The sequence below is a fragment of the Ictidomys tridecemlineatus genome, chromosome 5 (assembly GCF_052094955.1).
Source record: "Ictidomys tridecemlineatus isolate mIctTri1 chromosome 5, mIctTri1.hap1, whole genome shotgun sequence".
Taxonomy (NCBI): Eukaryota; Metazoa; Chordata; class Mammalia; order Rodentia; family Sciuridae; genus Ictidomys; species Ictidomys tridecemlineatus.
In genome coordinates, this window is record NC_135481.1 from 195,925,812 (window position 1) to 195,947,232 (window position 21,421).

The 21,421-nt window shown below is 46.4% G+C and overlaps 1 protein-coding gene across 4 annotated transcripts; it reads left to right on the plus strand.

The window, feature by feature from the left end:
* The first annotated feature begins 1,017 nt into the window (after window positions 1-1,017).
* Window positions 1,018-21,041, plus strand: LOC101956369 (zinc finger protein 248). 4 transcript variants are annotated; one of them, XM_040275535.2, is made up of 5 exons: window positions 1,018-1,284; window positions 2,714-2,771; window positions 7,509-7,635; window positions 7,992-8,087; window positions 11,877-21,041. In XM_040275535.2, exons 2-5 carry the CDS (start codon window positions 2,757-2,759, stop codon window positions 13,703-13,705), a joined length of 2,067 nt encoding a protein of 688 aa, XP_040131469.2. In that variant the 5' UTR covers window positions 1,018-1,284; window positions 2,714-2,756; the 3' UTR covers window positions 13,706-21,041. The 4 variants fall into 4 exon arrangements, with proteins under 4 accessions (XP_040131469.2, XP_077908170.1, XP_077908169.1 ...); XM_078052044.1 differs by having other exon boundaries at window positions 2,714-7,635; XM_078052043.1 differs by lacking the exon at window positions 1,018-1,284 and having other exon boundaries at window positions 2,586-2,771.
* The last annotated feature ends 380 nt before the right edge of the window (window positions 21,042-21,421 follow it).

Genomic DNA, 21,421 nt, shown 5'->3' on the forward strand with positions numbered 1-21,421 from the left:
TGTTCTCAAGTGCGCTCTGCGTGCGTCTGGCGACCCAGGAGGTGCGCTGCCTTCCCTGATCGGATAAGGAATGGGACACGGTCTCTCGGTCAGAATGAAGTGCTCTGGGAAGAGGCATTTGAGTGGCCAAGAGTTGTTTGCACAAGCTTCTCGCATTTGCCCGTGCCCTGGCCAGCCTTTACCTAGCGAGTCAGATGCAGATACCAACAGGACGGGGCAGGGTTCTTAAAACCGTGCTACGTGCCTGCAGGCTCCGGGAGGTGATGGTTCTGCTTGACAGGCTGATTTCAGAGCCTGAGTTCAAGTTCCAGCCTTGCCCCTAACAAAGACTCAGTGTCCCCATCAGTAAAACAAAGTTATTCCTAAAACCCACTTCAGGGTTGTCGTGAGCATCGAGGGAAAGACCACCTGCCAAGCCATCAGCAGAGGCGTTTACTCAGCACCTGGCAAGGTTACCTGCCTTTCCCACCGTTCTGTTCAATTATGTGGTTCTCCAAGACCCCCACAAATGTTACCAATCTGGACTCTGGGGGTGAGGTGCATGGATGAAGGAGTTGGGATGCAAACCCCAAACCATTTTATTTCCAGATCTCATGCTGGATTTGTCCTGAAGTTCATTTTCCCCAGCACGTAGCAGTAGCATGTCTCTGAGGGCACAAAGAAATACCTGGAGTGTGTGAGGACTGAGTCTTCCCTTGAGGCTCCTGGGGATTCCTATCTCGGGGGTTCTCTATAATGAGGCCTCTAGTCCCCTCCATCAGGGGCCACCTGTCTGTGCCTCAGCAGTTTTCAGGCTCCAGAGCCAGGTTTCTGGCAGTGCTCAAACTAGCATGCATCAAAAACACCTGGAGGGCTTGTGAAACCCAATTGATGGCTGGGTCCCACCACAGCTCCTGATGGGGTGGGTCTGAATGCCTGTTTCCTGTATAATGCTGATGCTATGGGTCCCGGCATAACCGGGGGAACCATCATTGTTGGGAATGGTGAATTCCAAGACAGAGTTGGGACCCAGCTGAAGGTTCTGATTATTCAAATGTATTCCCTCCAACCAGGTTCAAATTTCCTTGGATCACACAGTTCTTGGGAGGAAGGAAGGAGGGGACAGCGGATCCCACCCGAAGATCCCCAGCACCACCCAGGTACAGTGCACCACAGCTTCAAGACAGAGGCTAAGAAGCAGGCAGAGTCTACTTTGCTTTCTGTGAAGCAATTCCTGGTCCTTCTGCCCTGAATAACATCCCCGTACCGGAGGTTGTCAAGAACTGTCAGTCAACAAGGAAGGAGGTGAGCTGGGCTGAGGGAGGTGACCAGAGGCAGACAGCATGAGAAGTGGAAGCATAGAGGACTGGCCAAGCTAGTTAGGAAGAAGGCCAGGGAGATACTGTCTCTTCCCCCCAGACACTCCTCCCACAGTTCTGTTCATCCAGAGAGAGAGAGAGAGAGAGAGAGAGAGAGAGAAGAGGAAAAAAAATGAAATTATATCATTTGCAAGAAGGTGGCTGGAACTTAAGAACAATTCTGTTAAGTGAAATAAGCCAAACTCAGAGGATCAAGAGTCATAGGTCGTACGTGGAAGCTAAGAGGATAAAGAAAAAAAAGCAGGTTAGGGGCCAGTGGGTAGAAGAGAGGGATCAGGAGGAGGGGAGGGGAGGGGAGGGGAGGGGGGAATACTGGGTGTGATATTGGCCAAATTATATTGTTACATTGTGTGCCTATGCAAATATGTAACAACAAATCCCACCATGATGCACAACTATAATGCACAAATAAAAAATAGGGGGGAAAAAGAGAAACTCTTTCTCTTTCTCTGCAGTCCGTAGAGACCCAGAAATTCTTTAACCTCAAGGAGTTAAAAATATATTTAGGAAAGTAAATGAGCAAATGTTTATAATGTTTTTATTGTTTTATCATTTTTATACTTTTATTATGGAAATATTTAAAACATACAGAAATAGAAAAAATACTAAGGTACTTATCACAGGTTCAGCATGTAGACAATTTTATTTCATCCCTCAAAATGCGCATGTGCGCGCGCGCATGCGCGCGCGTGTGCACACACACACACACACACACACACACACACACACACCCATTCATCCATCCATACGCTTTCCCCCATCCCCTTTCTACCTCCCTTTACAGGAACATTTTTTTAAAATATTTATTTTTTTAGTTTTAGGTGGATACAATATCTTTATTTTATTTTTATGTGGTACTGAGGATCAAACCCAGTGCCTCACATATGCTAGGTGAGCGCTCCACCACTTGAGCCACAAACCCAGCCCCTACAGGAACATTTTTAAGGTAAATCACAGACATTTAAAAAAAAATGCAGGGTGCACCATGTTTCATGCTGCACTGGAGACCCTGCATCTCATCCTTGATATCCATGGTTTGTTTACCAGATCTTTCTTAAATGACTTTCATAATCTACGTCTGTCTGTTAGTAAATCAAAGTAGGTCATGGAAATGTCAAGAAACCAGTAAGAAACCAATATCGACTTCCCCCAGTGAAATGCCTGCTTCTCTGAGCTCCACGTGGTTATATCAGGGTTGCAAGAGCCCTTTGGCAAGACGCCTGCCCCTCCTGAAACAGTGGCATTCGTGTGGCCATCTGTCAGCAGATGTACAGCTTTTCAGCAAGGCTTTGGGGACTTTCCAGGGGACGAAAAATCATTTCTCATGATTTCTGTGCTCCTTTCCTCCCCTCCAGCCCTGGCTTCACGCTTCTCTCAACTTTTCCAGGAGAGAAGAAAATGAACACCTCCCAGGTGAATTGTTTCCTTATTACTTCTTGTTCTCAGAAAAACTAAGAGTTACTTTGCATTGTTCTCCCTTGTCTTTCCTTCATTTTCTGACTTTTCCCTGCATTGTGATTTGAATTTCTTTTTTCCTCATTTTGTGAGTCTACATTGGATGCTATTCTTGATCACCCTGGAGGTGTTAGAACATAGGACACATTTTCCTATCAACATCAGGAATATTTTTCACCCGTGTCACCTGAACAAGATGCAGCCCTCCTGCATCTCAGATTTGTGGAGATTGTCTGAATCATCTAATTGTTTTTCATTTTCTTTTCTTCTTTTTATACAGCAAATGTTATGTTTTAAATATTTTGTTAATGATTATATCACACATTCTAACTACAGTTTAAGTTTGAATATACATCTTCTGGTTATTTTTTTGCCATCCCCAGTTTTCAGATAGAGTGACTAAACCATAATAGTTGGTCATCTCTAATATAATCTACAGTTTAGGGCTGCATATTATATTCTTGCCACTGCTAAATTCTGATATTATTCCTACCGGGTGTTAACTCTACCAGGATTAACTCATGTAATTTTGACAACATTATTGGGCAGATACCTTTATTACAAACTTTTTACTAAGGGCTATAAAGATTTAAGTGATTCTCAAAAGCTGACAGCTGAAGTAGTTCAAAGGCTACATCACTAGATGTTTGGCCAGATGGAGATCTCTTCAAGCCCAAGAGTACAGCAAGTTCTCCACCCAGTTTTGAGAGTAAGTTATGTGCTTCCATTCCAGCCTGCCCAAGAACTTGGAATGGAGCTGTCTTAGGAACAGAATGTCCAGACAAGACACGGGGCACATGAAATGAAGCAGGGGACGCACTCACGCTGCAGACGTATTTGTTGTGTATCAAGTGTAACCCATGGGCCTGTGTTTTCATTACTAACTCTGTCAACCCTACTCAGGTGGAAAGGGGGTCCCAGGTGCTCCCTGCTGACCCTTAGAGCTGACAGTCCCAGGTCACCCAGAGGAGCAGACGCCCTTTGTTTTCAATGGCTGATTTTATGACCTCATTCAGAATGGCCCTTGATGAATTGGTGTGACCCGCTGCCTGGGGTTCACCACCATTGTACCATCTGTCCTAGAGTCTTGGGAATTGGCACCCACAAGTGTGGCTTTGTCTGAAGCCATAAGCACTTTGCCTGCACACGCCTCACAGACCGCTCTCCCCAGTCTCCACTGTCTTTTCTCTGCGATTGTCAACTGAGTGTCTTCTTCTCTTTCTAAGTCCTGCTGAGTTTGGGTAGTGGCCCCTGCAGCCTTGCCCTGCTCGCTGTTTGGTCTGCTGTCTGAGCCTGGGTGCCTGAGGATGCCTGCACCCTGCTCTGTTCTTTGAGTGAGCAACTTTCAAGATTCCATCTTGAAATCCTTTCCTCTCAAAGTATTGTGAGAAAAAAGAATCTGCACTATCTCTAGGCATCTGGGGAGGAGTGGTGTGGCAGCTTGATTGTCATTTCTTTGTAGATAAAATCTCCCCTCCCCCTTGCTTGCTCCCCCCCCTCCCCCCCATTCCTTTATCTGGCCTTGGCTTTTTCCCTGGGCAGCGCTGCTTATTTGTTCTCTGTGCCATCCGCCTGCTTGGCAGTTGAATGTGTCCTAAAGAGATGAAGCGCCGGAGGCTCCGGGGTGTTTTCAGTGTCTCTGTGTTTGCTTCCTTCCCCTCCCTCTCTGCCCTCGCCCCCGGGAAATCCCAGTGCAGCCTCTCTCCGGTCCCCTCTCTGTGTTCCTCCACTTTTATCTCATCGTTTTGAGTTTTCTGTGGGTTTTTGTGAGTGTGATGGAGAGATTTACTCATTTGTTTCCAAGCCTTCTCTGGAGGGCTTTGTTTTCCCCAAATCAGTAACACAATATTTAGCATCTGGGTAGAGCCGTGTGCTCTTTCTTGTCTCACAGCCAGCTTCTCTTATTTATGGAAGCAAGGCTCTCTCTTATGCTGACTTTAAGATACCGATGTGAATGTCTAAGCGTCATCTCTTCAATGATAGTTAAATTTCTTTCCCAGCTTCCAATCTATTCATCTCAGGCTGTTGTTTTCACTGACGATAAATCCATCCATCAGACGTCAAGCCTTGTCTTCTGGAGGCTTAATCCACAGGCTGTTGATTTCCTCTGGTTCAGGCTCTTTTCTGTTGGTTTGTCTTCTGGGTGAGCAGGAAAGCAGAGACCCCACTCAGTCAGTGCAGATGGCTGATGGGTGTCTCAGCAGCACGGGGCTGTTTCCAGGGCAGTTTCCCCTGAATGACAGGGTTGGCCTCCAGAGATGTCCACAGACTTGCCCTTCAGGCTGTATAGATTGGGAGGGAGGCAAGCTCAGGCACCCCCTCCCCGGCCCTGTCTCCCCAGAGTTGCCCTAAGTCAAGAGCTGTACCCCTGTGCACAGTACTCGATTTTGCTCTTTGGTAGCAAAGTTCTCACAGATTCCCTGGAACAGTTCCTGCTTTTTCTTTTCTGAATATATATTTTTAGTGGTGGATGAAACTTTATTTTTATTTATTTATTTTTATGTTGTGCTAAGAATGGAACCCCGTGCCTCACACGTGCCAGGCGCGTGCTCTGAGCCAGCCCCAGCCCCAGTTCCCTGCTTCTTTCTAGGGAACATTCTCCTGAGTATTAACCCTCGGGAGTAACCTGCCTAGGTGTCTGGCCGTCCTCCTGCCCACCTCAGCCCCTGTGGACTCCCAGCCTCTGCTGCTTCTCAGTGGGAGGTCTTGCTGGGCTCTGAGGACACACCTGAGACACTCGGTGTCTGTGCTAAGAGGCAAGCCCAGTGCCTCCGCGCCTGCCTCCTGCTCCACGTCTTCTAGAAACTTGTCAAAACTTCCCACTTGCTGGTGGCCCCTCCTGTACGCCTGCGCGGTGATAACCATAGAGGTTTTCCATCTCTATATTCTGCTGTTGGGGTGCCCAGCCCATGTGTTGACCCAGGAGTGTCACTTGCTCTTGAACTTGTCTCTTCTGAGACACTCTGCACTCATTCGTCAGCTGCTTAGTGAGCATCACCGTGAACCAGGACTGCACTGGAGGAGGCCGGTGTGGCTGGCCACTTCTGATTCTGGTTCCTGGACTCCAGAGCTGGCTTTTCTTTCTCTGCTGTCCCTCAAGCCCTGGGTCCTCAATGTCCATATTCTTTGTGAGCAAGTGTCATCTTCTGACGGCTTCAGCTACCGCTGAGTTAGGCCTGGTTTCCAAAAACTACTTTTATCTGAGATCCGAGGCCTGGGACTGGTGTCCAGCTGCTGTGTGGACATTCCCCTGCATCTCACACATTCCTTAAGTATAGCACACCCGGTTCTCTCTGTCTCTCTTTCTGCCCAATGCAGGTTTTTTGCTCTGTTTTGTTTTGGTGTCTGTACAGTATGTGGTGACAGCATCCACTCAGCTGCTCTTATGGTTCATCTGAGAGTAATGGTCCATTTTCCTTCATTGTATGAAGAATTGCTGGGGACTTCTATGTAGAATCGGTTTCGGCTTCTCGACCCAGTGCTTATGCCTTAAGAGAGGCGCTCATCTCTCACACTAGTCTATTGTCCTCTCTGATGGCTCTTGAAAAGTTTCCTACCCTTGGCCATTGGTATTTCGGGTCATGTAATTCTTTGTTGTGGGGGGGCCTGTCCACTGTGGGTTTAGCAGTATCTCGGGCTTCTGGTCACTAATTGCTGAGCAATCTCACCTCCCTCAGTTTTGATAGCCAAAAAGACCTCCAGACATTTTTCAGAGCCAGGGGCAAAGTCACCTCTAGTGGAGAATCACTTCTTTAAAAATCCCCAATGTGCTTCTGGAACATACTTTCCAAATATAAAGCTAGTCATGTTACCTACTTAGATGTCCCCATGGTCCATACAAGTGATCTCCAAAAAGAAGTGGCTTCTTCCCCCAAGGACAGCACTGCCCTATCTAGTGATGTATGGAAAGTACTAGAATATCCATTGCATTTGTTTTTTTATCTAAAAAAAATTAAGAAAGTTGTCAACCTTTACTTTTGGAGAACAGCTTAAAAATTGCATACATGCATAATTTCCAAAGCCTCTGAAGGATGCTAAGGAATTTCTGCTGATGGATAACTAAATATCTTGGCTATCTCTGGTCTGTAGGGGAAAGTCCAAAATTTCTGTCTGACTACTGATACTTCCATATTTCTTCATCTCACCCAGTTCCTAACCTTCTTCTCTTACGATATTTTTAATTCCCTCATCTTCAGGTATGATTTTAACGTTGTCTGTGCCTTTTCTTATGCTACTGCCCATTTCACACAAAACCCCAATCCTGGTCTCCTTCATGAAGGAAAATTAACTTCCCTCCCTCTTTCTGGCCTCAGTCTAGATTGACCTCCCATTTTTTCCACATCTCATATTATTTATTACTGCACATGAATATGTGGATAGAAACTGTTCTCATCAGTCTTCAGATCCTTAAAAACAGGACCAGTGTCTCATTTTTCATAGTGTTTTCTGCAGCCAGAGCAGATCCAGACATGCAGAGGAAATTCAAATTGTTTTATGAAGTTATCAATGAATTTATAAATAAGGGTGAAGGCCCAGTGTTTCTGTTATGATTTCTGCTTCTCCCACACACTGGAACACAAGGAAAGGCAGGGTTAGACAACAGTGGTAACTCTTCCTGGTGGAGCGAACACAGTAGCATTTCCCATGTCGCGTGCTCCTGAGGACTTGAGACTGAGCAGGCCTGGGCTGTTGCAGGGACCCGTGTTGTTTGAGGACGTGTCGGTGGACTTCACCCAGAAGGAGTGGCAGCTTCTGGACCCTGCGCAGAGACGTCTGTACAGGGACGTGATGCTGGAGAACTACAGGCACCTGGAGTCACTGGGTGAGCCCAGCTGCCACGCAGCCCTGGCAGCATGCACTTCCTATCTTGGGAGCCAAATTGTCGTAGACGGTGATAAGTCTGATGCTGAGATTGTTGGGTCTATGACACTTGAAAGAATATTCTGTTTTCACTTCCCTGATAAAAGGTTTTTTCACCAGATGCACAGCCCCCCAGGGAGGGAACTTAGCCACTGGCCCCAGCTCTGACAGGTGACAGATGCCCCCCACCCCCAGGCAGAGGCTTAGCCACTGGCTGTGATAGACCAGGGCCAGACACTGGTCACATGTGCTTCTCTGTTCTTCAAAGGGCCTGAACCTAAGCAGCATGGCCAAGTCTCATGTCATTTCCCATCACAGGACACTGTGTGACCAAACCTGAGCTGATACGCAGGTTGGAGCAAGGAGAAGAGCCGTGGATACTAAAGAGGGAAGTGCCAAGTCACAGCCACGCTGGTGAGTTGAAGTCAGATGGAAAGAAGCTGGAGAATTGGATCCTGAGTGGCCAGTTTGGGGCTTGGTAACTTTGAAAGGTTTTTTTGGAAATCTGTCGGAGGCTGTCGATGTTTAGAAGTGAGTACAGAGGTGGCCACATACCTTACACATCGTGGGCCCTCCTACCAGGTATAAGTGTTCTTTGTTTCCTGTTTGGTTTTTAGAGAAAGATTCGCTTGGTGTTTATAGAACCTCATTTCTGCTTTCTTCATCCCACATCTTTATTTCTGTTTTCCTTCCTCTTCGCCTTCCTCCTGTGCCAAACACTGGTCAGTGTGCATGAATTCATTTTTTCCTTTATTAAACATATGCTTAACAAGCACGTGCTGTGCACTGGTCACATTCTAAGCCTCGAGGACACAGAAGCAAATATTTTACTTCTATCAAGAGGTCTAGTTAGCACCAGGCATGGTGGCACACACCTGTAATCTCATTGCTTTGGAGGCTGAGGCAGGAGGATAGTGAGTTCAAAGCCAGCCTCAGCAACTTAGCAAGTTCCTAAAGCAACTCAGCGAGACTATGTCTCTATATAAAATAGTAAAAAGGGCTGGAGATGGGCCTCAGTGGATAAGGATCACTGGGTTCGGTCTCTGGTACCAAAAAAAAAAAAATTGTCTAGTTAGCAAATAAATATGTAATAGGGTAGACAGTCATCAGCAGTATGAAAAACTAGAGTCAGATGAAGAAGGTGGAGTCTGATAGGGCCTTTTAGAAAGGGAGGCCAGGGAGACCGTTTAGAGGAGGTGGACATTTGAAGAGGAGAGTGGGATGGGTCTTGAATGGAGGGTTTGAGTGAACCACAGGTGATCAGAGAGATTCCCAGACCAGAGGGACAGCAGGGGCCAAGCCTCTGAGACAATAGTGTCCTTGGGAAAGCAACAAGGAAGCCCTGGGGCCGAGCAGGTGGAGCGAGGAGAAGGAGCAGAGTGTGACAGAGGGAGCTGGGGAAGGCTTCTGGTCCTGCTCAAGATTCCAGTTTTCCTGGGTAAGATCATAGGTGAGAGAACAGGCCAAGGGCAACACTTTAAGCACAGCCTTTGAAGGTCAAGAGGACACAGGACTCTAGCAAGAGAGACTGAGAAGGCCCATCCATCCCGGATGAAGGTGGAGAGTCAGAGTGGTGTCCAGAAGCCACATGGACAGAGAGTCGAGAAGCAAGGAGTGAGTTCCACTGCAGAGGCAGGGATGTAACGGCAGCAGCGTTCCTTCTTCACCTCACCCAGAAGCCACAAGGAACAGGAAAACACAATGTCATCTCCATCTCCACCTTCACGGGAGACTGGAGGCCGCTGAAGCCTCAAAGTAAAAATACCGATGATAATAATGTGCAAAAGCTGCCAAAGCAATGGAAGTTGGGAAGAAAAAAAAACTATGCATATAGCACTCTGGAAAATAGTGGTAGAATATATTCTGAAGACAGTTTTATATGCAAATTTGACTACAAATGGAGCTTAAAGGGGTGAGGATGTTTTTTAAGCAGTGGGTATTAGCATTGTCCTGAAGGATATCTGGCCTCCAAGTAGAGGACAGAACGTGTACCAAATAAAGGGAAAAGATGGAGGTAGGTTTGTAGTTGGAAATCAACAATTTATGGAATTAGCCTGATCTGATAGGAGCTGACAGCATTGTAGACTTGTGGGATAAGCACATGAGCATGTATCGTGAATTTAGGTGTAAGAATCTAGTTTAAAATCTAAGCATAAAAATCTAATGTCAGGCTGGGGATGTGGCTCAAGCAGTAGCGCGCTCGCCTAGCATGCGTGTGGCCTGGATTCGATCCTCAGCACCACATATAAACAAAGGTGTTGTGTCCCTGGAAAACTTAAAAAAAAAAAACAACTAATGTCACATTCTTTGTTGGGATATTGACTTCTATTTGTTTTATCTATTGCAGAAAAGCCAGACTTTTAAAAAAAAATTTTTAGTTGTAGTTGGACACATACCTTCATTTTACTTATTTATTTTTATGTGGTGGGTGCTGAGGATCAAACCTAGTGCCTTGCATGTGCTAGGTGAATGCTCTTCCACTGAGCCACAACCCCAGTCCCAAGTCAAATGTTTTTAAGCATACAGTTAATATTATTTCATAAAATGTTAGTAACAGAAGATAATAATAATCACCCTCAGCTAAATTGTTTACAACAAAGAAAGACAAAGGTAAATAGAGGGCCCTGGGCCACATCCAATAACCAAGAGCTTAGTTATCACAGGAAAGAGAAGCAATAGAAGAAAACATTAAAATGGCATTAAATGTTAGGAGTTGAAATTTATATTACAAAAACCAGCACATGGGTGTGTAAAGGCACTTCTGGACACCACTCTGACTCTCCACCTCTTCCAAAACTTGGAAGCAACCAAGTTGTCCTTAAGTAGGTGGATGGATAAAGAAACATAGTATATCTAGACACTAAAGCAAAACAAGCTATCAAGGCATCAAAGGACATGGGAAAACCTGAAACACCAAGAAGTGAATGAAGACAGTCCATAACGGCTACACACTGTATGGTTCCAACTGTCCAACATTCTGGACAAGACAAAGCTATTGAGTAAAAGGATCAGTGGTTGTAGGGGCTGGGAGAGGGATGAACAGGATTCATTCATGGAGAATTTTTAGTGGAACTATTCCGTATGATACTATAATGGTGGATACTTCTCATTATACATTTGTCCTGACCCACAGAATGTACAACACGAAGAGTGATCCTTAAGGTAAACTAAGAACTATGAGTGTTAGTAAGGGGCATCAACGAATTCACACAGGGGAAAAACCCACTCTTGTAGAATATGTTGATGTTGGGGAGGTTGTGCATATGTGGGAATGGGGCACATGCAGGAACTGACAGTACTCTCCATTCCACTTTACCATGCTAAAAAAGATAAAGTCTATTTAAATATTCAGTGTGTGATAGATCACCACCAGTTGGTAAAGTTAGTCAATGGGTTGAAAGAGGGAAAGTAGAGTTTTCACCAGGATGGATAACTTATTGATTAACTCTGGTAGAACTGAATGATAGTGCCACTCATCAGAATATGGAGGGGATTGGATCCTGCTGTAGTCATGGCTTGTCCTCTTATCCATTTTCATATTTATTGGACATTGTTTCCCATATCATAGCTGTATAGAGACATAGGGCCTGAACTATAGGATTGACCTTTAGACCTGAGGACGTGAGTGACTCCATAACTTTAGTTGGGATTGGTGTGCAGTCTGGAAAGGGGAGAGAGGAGAAGCACATAGAATGGATTAAGGATGCTCCTGTGGTGATTATGGTAGAAAGGGAGAGGAATCGGGATCTGGTATCTTATCTTCTGCAAGCCTGTTCCTCACTCTGCTGTTTCCCTTGGGCACCCTCTTCCTCCCTGCCTCCTGTTCAGGGTTCCCCTTCTCTACCTCATGTTTTGAATGTCCTCCATCCTTGGACCAATCATGTTCCTGACATTCTTTGTTCCCAGTTCACCATCTCTTGTGTTTATTTCAAGCTCTCTACCCATTTTGAGGTCATGTTTGTAACAATCCAAAGCTACTTATGTTTTTTTCAGCTTTCTCTCTTTTTCTAGTATAGTGTGTGGCTTTGGCTTTGTTTTCATATAACCCAAAAGACTAGAAGAAACATTGGCTTAGGACTGTTGTCCACCCAGGAGACTGCCTGAAACCCAAGAATCATCTCAGCACAGGGCACTGTGTACAAGCCCTTTCCTTCAGACAGGCGCCAAGATGTATAATGTATGGTTAATTTTTCATATTTCTAGAAGTCCAGCGAGCCAATGACATGAAAGAAAGCCAAGAAAATGAAGACGAATATGCAAGACCAGCTGGATTTATCCACAGCAAAACACTCCCCAAGGAGGGAAAGGAGACCTTAAAAGAAACAGTAGAGATGACCACGAACCTAGTGCCCTCGGGAAAAACGTCTCCTAACTGTGACTCATTTGGAACAAGCTTAAAAAGTGTTTCAGAATTAATTATTAGCAATAGAAACCATTTAAGAAGAAAGTCTCCTGACTTCAGTGAATGTAGGACCCTTGATACGAAGCAGGAGAAAATGCATACAAGGAGCAGGCCCCAGGGAAATGATCAGAGGAAGAGACCCCACAGTCCTCAGGAGGACTGTGTCCAGAACAGTTCGTCTCCAGAACAACCTCTCGAACATGATGATTGCAGGAAGGCCTCTCGTAGGAAGACACCCTTGGTTACATGTGAGAGAGCTCACACAGGAGAGACATCCTCTAAAGGTGACAAATACAGACGAACCTTCAACCAAAAGTTAAAGGTCAATTCTGATATGAGGATCCTTGGGGAAAGGAAACCACATGAATTCAGGAAAAGTGGGAAATTGTCATGCGGAAAGCCAAAAGAGGCACTTCAAAGAATTCCCATACAGGAGAAGCATGTTGGATGTAGTAAATTGGGGAAATCCTTTAGCAAGAAATCAAACCTCACCCAATGTCAGAGAATGTGCCCAGGAGAAAATACTAATGAGTGTCACAAAAGTGAGGAAGACTTAAGGAAGTCATACCCCAGTCAAGATGAGAAAACCCATGCAGGAGAGAAGATCTATGGCTGTACAGAGTGTGGGGAATCCTTTCATGATAAATCATGCCTCACTAGGCATCAGCGAACGCACACCACAGAACCAAGCCAGCGTGATGATAGGAAGAGAGCCTTGGAGAGGAAATCCCACCTCACTCTGAATCAGAGAGACGCCACCAGAGAGGATGCTGACGGAGGTGATAAGTGTGAAAAAACCTCCCGCAAGAAGTCAACGTACACTCAACATCAGAGAATGACCTTGGAGAAAAAACCTCATGAGAGTAAGAAAAGTGGAAGAGCCTTAAGTGGGAGGTCACACCTCACTGAAAACCGGAGCGGTCGCAAAGGAGAGAGAACTTACGACTGTGGTAAATGTGGGGAAAGCTTCCGGAAGAAATCGAGCCTTACTCAACATCAGAGCACACACACAGGGAAAAAGCCCTACGAGTGCAGTGAATGTGGGAAATCCTTCTTTGTGAAGTCCAACCTCACTGAACATCAGAGAACTCACACAGGAGAGAAGCCGTATGAATGCAGTGAATGTGGGAAATCCTTCTGCCAGAAATCAGCCCTCACAGTGCATCAGAGAACTCACACGGGAGAGAAGCCATACAAATGCAACGAGTGTGGGAAGACCTTCTGCGTGAAATCCAACCTGACTCAACATCAGAGGACCCACACGGGAGAGAAACCCTACAAGTGCAACGAATGCTGGCGATCTTTCTGTGTGAAATCCAACCTTGTAGTGCATCAGAGAACTCATACAGGCGAAAAGCCCTACAGATGCCCTGAGTGTGGGAAAACCTTCTATGAAAAGTCAGCCCTCACAAAGCATCAGAGAATTCACACTGGGGAAAAACCCTATGAATGCAACGAATGTAGAAAAACCTTCAGCCAGAGGTCAGCCCTCACCAAACATCAAAGGAAAACACACAAGAAGAAAACTCCTATCAATACCCTCCATGTGGAGAAACCAACAGTCACAAGCCAAACTCATCGAACATCAGTAGGATCTGAAGGCAAAACCCCGACACAACAACACGAGTAGGAAAGTCTTTATAAATACAACTAATGGGAATCAGAGAATTCATATAGGAGTAAAACCATAAGAACATTTGAATATGTGAATGCTTTCTTTCACACGTATTTAAAGTTGTTGAGGAAAATTTATAATGTTAAGGTGTATGGATTAAAATGTCCTAGCAGATATGTTGTTTAACCAGAAGTCAGATTTCAGAAGTAATATCAAACTTATTGCAGAAAATAGTCTATTCTTAATAGAAAAATGAAACGTGGGCCTTTTGTAAACACATGAATCATTTAAGTCATTGCTATATCAGCATTAAATAGAATCCTTCTGGCTAGCATTCTCGATTTTCTTCATTTTTTTTTAGAGAGAGAGAGAGAATTTTTAATATTTATCTTTTAGTTTTCAGCGGACACAACATCTTTGTATGTGGTGCTGAGGATCAAACCCCGGCCGCAAGCATGCCAGGCGAGCGCGCTACCGCTTGAGCCACATCCCCAGCCCTTCCCTTTGTTTTCTAATGAAATTTCTCTTGGGATTTTAAAATAATAAAGTGGACACTGATGAAGATAGAAAAAGCAAATTAGGTGAAAAAGAAACAAAAACAAAGTATAATGACCTCAAGAAGGAAAACTGAAAGGAAATCAAACATAAGTTATCACAAATAATAAGAATAAACTGAACCGCCACATAGAAGTCAGAAGTAGTTTAATGATGATTTAGAAAGCTAAGTCTGCGAGGTATGGTGGTGCACATCTGTAATCCCAGTAGCTCAGGAAGCAGAGATGGGAGGATTGCAATTTAGTGATACCCTTAGCAACTTAGCAAGACCCTGTCTCAAAAAATAAAACGGGATGGGGATGTGGCTCAATAGTATACTGCCCCTGAATTAAATTCCTCTAGCCAAAAAATAAAGTAAAATGCTAAACCAGTGTATGATCTACAAAAACTACTGTATCTAAAACCAGTTGATGGAGTTTGAAAGTTAAAGGATGGCAAAAATTTATCTTTTAAAGAAAATGTCCATCTACTACTATGCTGGGCACAATGGCATATGCCTGTAATCCCAGTGGCTTTGGGAGGCTGAAGCAGGAAGATTGCAAGTTCAAAGCCAGCCTCAGCAAAAGCAAGACGCTAAGCAGCTCAGTGAGACCCTGTCTCTAAATAAAATATAAAATAGGGCTGGGATGTGACTCAGTGGTTGAGTGCCCCATGAGTTCGATCCCTAGTACCACCCCCACCCCACCCCCGCCAAAAATGTCCGTCTACTGAAGTATGGCTGCGGAAGGTAAGTCCTGTGGTTATGTGGTTTAACCACCTCCCATGGAGTTGTAGTCTTGGGGGAGGACGGGTGTTAAGGATCCCCCATGCACTTGGCGCATAGCAACTGTGGCACAGTGGACTCCTATCCTCCAGCAAGCCTGGTCCTCTTCCTTCAACAGCAGAACTGCCCATGGGTGCTAGCAGGCTACATGGCCACCCAATTGGACTCTATGTTTCCTAGCCTACTCTGCCACCAAGGGAATGAGAAGGAAATAGCACTCACCTGTCCAGTGGGACTTATAAGTAGATTATTGTAGACATTTATTTCCAAATGGTTTACTGAGAATTTATCCTCTTTTGAATAACACCAAAAAAATTTAAAACCCCCAAATACACCATAATAGGGGATTGGCCAAGTAAATTGTGGCACATCCAAAGAAAAGAAGACCTTGTATTCACTCACAGTAGGTGACTCTGCTGTAGAGTTTACTGTGTGTACGGCCTTGTTCTAAGTAACATATACATGTAAAATAATGAGACTGTTGCTTAATCCTCATAACAACCTATGAAGTAGATACTATTATCCCTCTTTTATTGATGGGGAAACCAAGACACAGAGGTTAACTTACCCAAGGTCGTACAGCTAGTAAGACCTGGAGCCTGAGTCTAAGCAGTCTGGCTCCCAAGTGTGCTTAGACTCAGCATCTTTAACCTCTCATCAAAAATCAGCTTGGGGGGCTAGGATTGTGGCTCAGCAGTAGAGCACCCGCCTAGCATGTGTGAGGCCCTGGGTTCTATCCTCAGCACCTCATAAAAATAAAATAAAGATATTGTGTCCAACTACATGTAAAAAAATAAATGTTAAAAAAGAAACAAAAACAGCCCAGTGCATGCCTGTAATCCCAGCAGCTCAGGAGGCTGAGGCAGGAGAATCATGAGTTCAAAACCAGCCTCAGCAAAAAACAAGACACTAAGCAACTCAGGGAGACCTTGTCTCTAAATAAAATACAAAATAGGGCTGGGGGTGTGGCTTAGTGGTCAAGTGCCCCTGAGTTCAATCCCCAGTACCAAAAGAACCCACCCATCTTGTAGGGAAATCCACTGAGATGAAAATATGTCCTTGTTATGCTGCTTTTATGTCTTTAACTGACGTTTTTGACCCTTCTTGGCCTGAGAATCCACAAAAGCCCCTGGAAAGTGCAAGGAAGGACAGTGGCTTTCTGGCATGTCTGTCTGCCTTTTTGATTGATGGTGCTCCCTTGGTCGTGATTTATAGCAAGAAACTTTTTCATAGCTTAATGTGTTTTAATAGCAGACTCTTATGGGAACAGCACAGAAGAAAAACACCATTAAAAACACACTTGAAAGTAGAACAACTCAAGAAGCATAGTGAATGGATGGAATCTACAGTATGATAAAGATGTTACCAGAACCATGCAGTTGCCATCGATAAGAAATCTACCTGTTTAAAAAAATCCAAATGCTGGCATATCCAGAAAAAGTTAACACTTTTATTTATTATTGTTTATAAAATTGAACTGCTGAAACTTGTTCACTGAAACCTTTTGAGTTACATTAGTGCTTTACATCCTGCATTTATATTAAAAATTAACACACAAATGAACCCATATCCACTACCCATCCCCTATTATCCATCCCCCTCATAATTATATACCTAGGTACCTTTCGACCCCATGGGTAAAAAACATCTAGCACTTAGAACTACCAACATTAGGAAGAAGAGAAAAAAAGAAGATGTTTTCAGGAATGAAGTGTTTCCTGTGGTAGTGAATCCTTTAGCATGTTCTCATGAATGCTGTGTACAAGTTAGATGTCTTCTGCCATAACTATTACCTGTTTGGCATGGACAGCACACAGGTTGGTGTCTCAAAAACGCCAGCCAGGGAAGCCTCGCCTGCCTCCTGCAAAGCACAAGTAGCTGTGCTCTGGAGACACAGAGCTGTTTTAAAGTTCTGAGCAATTTCTCACCCCAGACGCTGGAAGGGGAGTTTTTGAATAGAGGTTCAGTGGGCTCCTGGTAACGTCTGAGTTCCCAGAGTGTTACTTACCCAGCCTGTAACGATGAGGAGAGGGTGCCCTCTTATAGCCAGTCATTTCCTGGGTGCTTTACCAATGGTCAAATTGCGGGCAGCCTGCTTTGTGCCCGCCACAGTAGGCAGAGGGTCCTACTCACCTGCCTTCCCCTTTAGCTAGAGCTCTGCCAGCGAGATTTCCCTGTATTTGCTTTAGAGAGCAACCCTGGTGCAGGGAGGCTGCGAACAGAATTCTTGTACTAAAACACTTGATTTTATTTGGATTGCTGAACAGGACACAGAGTGGGACCACTTGACTTCTCATCCTGACGTGGTTTCTAACCAAGTGTGTGGCCTAGTCCACCCCCTTTATTCCTCTTTGAAGTACGGCAGAAGTAGATAGCACTATGATGCCTTCCGTTATCATCGTCCTGAACTTTGTAGGTCAGTTCACAGGGCAACCTGCACATCCTCACAGGCTCCAGATGATGACTGGGGTCTGGGTGTGCACCATATTGGGCCAGGGGAGACGAGTGGAGGATCAAGAGAGCGCGTGTCTGTGGAGAGGGTTGATGTTGAATTTCCACAGCTCAGCCTGAAGATGCCATCTTGCTCCAATTGTGTCCTAGAGACATCTGATGTAACAGGACTTTTCTCATGGAGACTCTCCCCTCAGCTCAGCTCACTCCTCGAAAATCGCCCCCACCTCCCCATTGTCACGGAGCTCTCATGGTCTCTGTGGAGGTGACTCCGTTAGACTTTGCACTCGCTGAGCAAGAAGATACAGAATTGCTTGTGGCCCTGCTGCCCGAGGGAGGGCTCTTTTGCCTCTGCCTTCTGCTCTGGAGAGAGGTCTCATCTCAGCTGTGTCCCCGTGGGTGGATATCTATTCCAGAGCCTTCTCTTTATAGTACACAAAACCATTGCATTCATGTGCGCTCAGCCTCTGGGCCCCAAGAATAACCTCGCTTCAGATGGAACCTTCCGTAGCATGCCTGGATGGCTCTCAGTATCCTGGCTGTAATTTGTGTATAGTTGCAGGACATCAGCATTGGAAGATACAGGGTAAAAGGAACCCGAGATTTCCCTGTATCATTTCTTACAAATATCAAATGCCTGTGAATCTATGGTTACCTCAAAATACAAGTTTAATTTCTAAAGGGAGAATAGGAGTGATCCCATTATATGGGTTAGCAGTTCCTTCTGGGCCTGGGAAGAAAGAGGAGAGGAAAAGAATGTCCCCCACCTACAGCACTCGGGCATCTGCCTTAGGTTTATGGTGAGTACAGATTTCAGTCATGAGCGTCGTTCCCCCAAATGACCTCCTTTTCCAGAACAATTTCATTTCTACCTCTGAGTCCCCAGCTGCTTAACAAAGACCTGATCCAGGCCGTCGGATAAACAAAGTCAAATTCTGTGACTTCCTAGCCCCGTTAGATTGAGAACCAGTCCCATTCAGGATTATCTTCTCCTCATCCACCTTGTGTTTCACATTTTTTTTAAAGATAGAGAGAGGGGGGAGAGAGAGAGAGAGAATTTTTTAATATTTACTTTTTTTAGTTCTCGGCGGACACAACATCTTTGTATGTGGTGCTGAGGATCGAGCCCGGGCCACATGCATGCCAGGTGAGCACACTACTGCTTGAGCCACATCCCCAGCCCTTGTGTTTCACATTGAAGCTGAATTTGGGGCTGGGGGCTGCACGGATGCACTGCTGAGGCCGTGGGGGAGGGCGTTGCCCTTGTTCTCATCTTCACCCGACTTCACCTGGCCTCCTGCTCCCAGGGCTGCAGGTACCCAGGGCTGCAGGTACCCAGCGCTCACTGGTCCTGGGCACCGGTGTTGCACGGGGTCCCCATGAACCGTGCCTGGTTGGACTCAGGGCGCTGGCTCAGGGCTTCTTGGCCCTTGTCTTCTTGGCCTTTGTTGCGCTGCTGTGGCAGGATACCGAGGCTGAGTAGTGGACAACAGACAGCGCTGGGGACTGAGAGGTCCCAGGTGGAGTGGCTGCTGACCAGAGCCTTCTCGCTGTGTCACCCCGTAGCAGAATACAGGAGAGAGAGAGAAAATAGCCAAACTCCCAGCCTCAGCCCTTTGGAAACCAGCAGTAATCCATTCCTGACGAGGCCGCACCTCCCAAGGCTGCTGCATTGAGGATTAAGTCTCCAGCTCTTGGCAGGTAGCAGGGGACACATTCAAACCACAGCAGCTCCCTTGGTGATTGATCCCATGTTCGGAGCTGCATCATCAATTACTTACCAGTGAGATTCTCTCTGCCATTTCCTGACCATATATGACTAACAGAACGAAATTATAAATCAACTATTTATTTTCCACTATTCCTTTAAATCTGCACTGCAGGACTCGCTCTCCTCCCAGCCCTGGCCTCGTACCTTCTCTGGCTGCTTGTAGGTAATAAATAACCGGCAGCCAGCCCTGCAGGCAGCAGAGAGGTGGGGAGCCCTTGGGAGGCAGTGCCATGTGGCTGCTTGGTGGGGCAGGGGAAGCTGGCTTACTGGCTGCTGGCCACGGTGTTTGCCACTGGCTCAATGGATGCTGAGCCCTGGGCTTGAGCTCCTCGGCTTCTTGCAGCCCAGTGGGTGGGTACATCCACCCAAGCCCACGGCGCAGCCCCTGAGACCCGAAAGCAAGAACCACTGTGCTGTTTGCTTGCTCTGAGTGACACCCCATCTCACTCTCTGTCTGCTTTGGGCACCCAGAGTCACGACAGGTCCCCCCCTGGATGTCCTCTATGAGGCTGGGGCTCTTCCCAATGCCCTGTCTCATGGCCCCAAGGGGAAGGACCTGCTCCTTCAGGGAGCTAACCCTCTGGAGCTCGCAGGCCCCGGCCCCCCACTCCTCATGTCCGGCTTGACCTCCCCTACGATGGGATAGGGTCAGGGTCCTGTGGCTGTCTCTGCCTGGTTTCTCCCAATCTCTGCAGAGCAGTCCCCCGCGGGCTTGACCCAGGTCATCCTCGCCCTCTTCTGTTCTAGCTTCGAGGAGAAAATGGAAATCGTCAGGCTCCAAATAGCCAACCTCTTCCAGAACCCACCCTGCCTGTCCCCGATCTTAGACATAGAAATGGATGAACCTGTATCCCTCTACACCAGGAAACACGCTTTCGCAATTTATATTTCCCCATCAGGCAGGTGAGGATGGTCACCCTCACAACAGACCTGAGCCGGCTTTGTGACTCCACACCCTTGGACTAAAGGAGAGGCTGGGTCCCTGGGAGAACCCTGTCACACTGTGGCAGGTGGCCTTGGGGTGGGGACACAGGAACACTCAAGCAGTTTGAGAACCATTGCCCCATGGTCCAGATTGAAATTGACACTGATACCCCGAGTTCCGAAGCATCATCATGGCCTCCCTATTAAACCGGGACTTAAGAAGGGCAGGAAATGAAATCCTGGTCAAAGTGTGGATTGCGGTGGGTCCGAGAGGCCTGTGGGTCAAGCGTACGGTCATTGCCCCAGTGGTCAGCTGGAATGCAGGGATTCGCAATAGGCACAGCCCCACGCTTAGCCAGTGGGGTCAGAGCTGCCCGAGGGAGGGAGGCCAGGGGAGGCCAGGGGAAACAGCTCCCAAGCACAGCCCCTTGATCCAGCTAAGGGAGCAAACCCAAACACTGCTGCCTGTCGGTGAAGCCAGATTTAAAGTTAGGTAGTTAGTGTAGTTAGGTAAATCGGGTCTAATACCGAGTGAAATCTAAAATGGAGGCCATGCTGGGAATGACTCAGGGAAAACAGGACAACTCATGGAATGTTTATGAAGTCCTGAAAAGGCCCTAGGCCAAAGTCCACCTCAAAGAAGTGTTAACCAACAGCCCCAACAGATTTGGAAATAGCCCATCCCAGAGAAGTGATAATCCCATCCCAAAAGGTGATAATTAGGCCCACCTGTGTCCCACCCCTTGGGCCTTCCAACCTACATTCCATCACCAAAACTATAAAAAGGGGAAACAACTGCACTTCCATGGATTCCACCTTCTGGGTCCCCTTCTTCCTCCGGGAGAAGTCTTTTCTTCTGTCCTTTAATAAATTTCTAATTTCTACTCTGACCTTGCCTCGGCGTGCTTCTTTGGTGTTATTCTTCAACATCGGGGAGCAAGAACTCATCACCGGTCAACAGCGGTAACATCGGGAGGAATGTCAGAGATCAGTGTCACCTTGAAAACCTAAACGGTGCCAACGTGACCATCGTATCATGCCTCATACACCCGTCAGGTCCCTGCACATCCCAGATACATCCTGGGGGTGAGGACGGATGACTGTGACTCAGGCAGTAGCCTCAAAGCAGCTACTGTGCCCAGTGTGCAGATTAGCACAGCCCTGGTTTGTGGTGGGCGCCACCGATCTGACCCGGGTGGACCTTCTCACCCCTGAGAGGGGATCAGAGAGATTTTACGCAGGAGGAATGGACGGCTGTACGAGTGCA

Bases quoted from the DNA above. Each gene is read 5' to 3' on its own strand.
- LOC101956369 (XM_078052043.1), top strand. From the start codon at position 2,625: ATGTACAGCTTTTCAGCAAGGCTTTGGGGACTTTCCAGGGGACGAAAA. The intron at 2,772-7,508 runs GTGAATTGTTTC...GGGCTGTTGCAG, and splicing joins AGAAAATGAACACCTCCCAG to GGACCCGTGTTGTTTGAGGA. The intron at 7,636-7,991 runs GTGAGCCCAGCT...TTCCCATCACAG, and splicing joins CAGGCACCTGGAGTCACTGG to GACACTGTGTGACCAAACCT.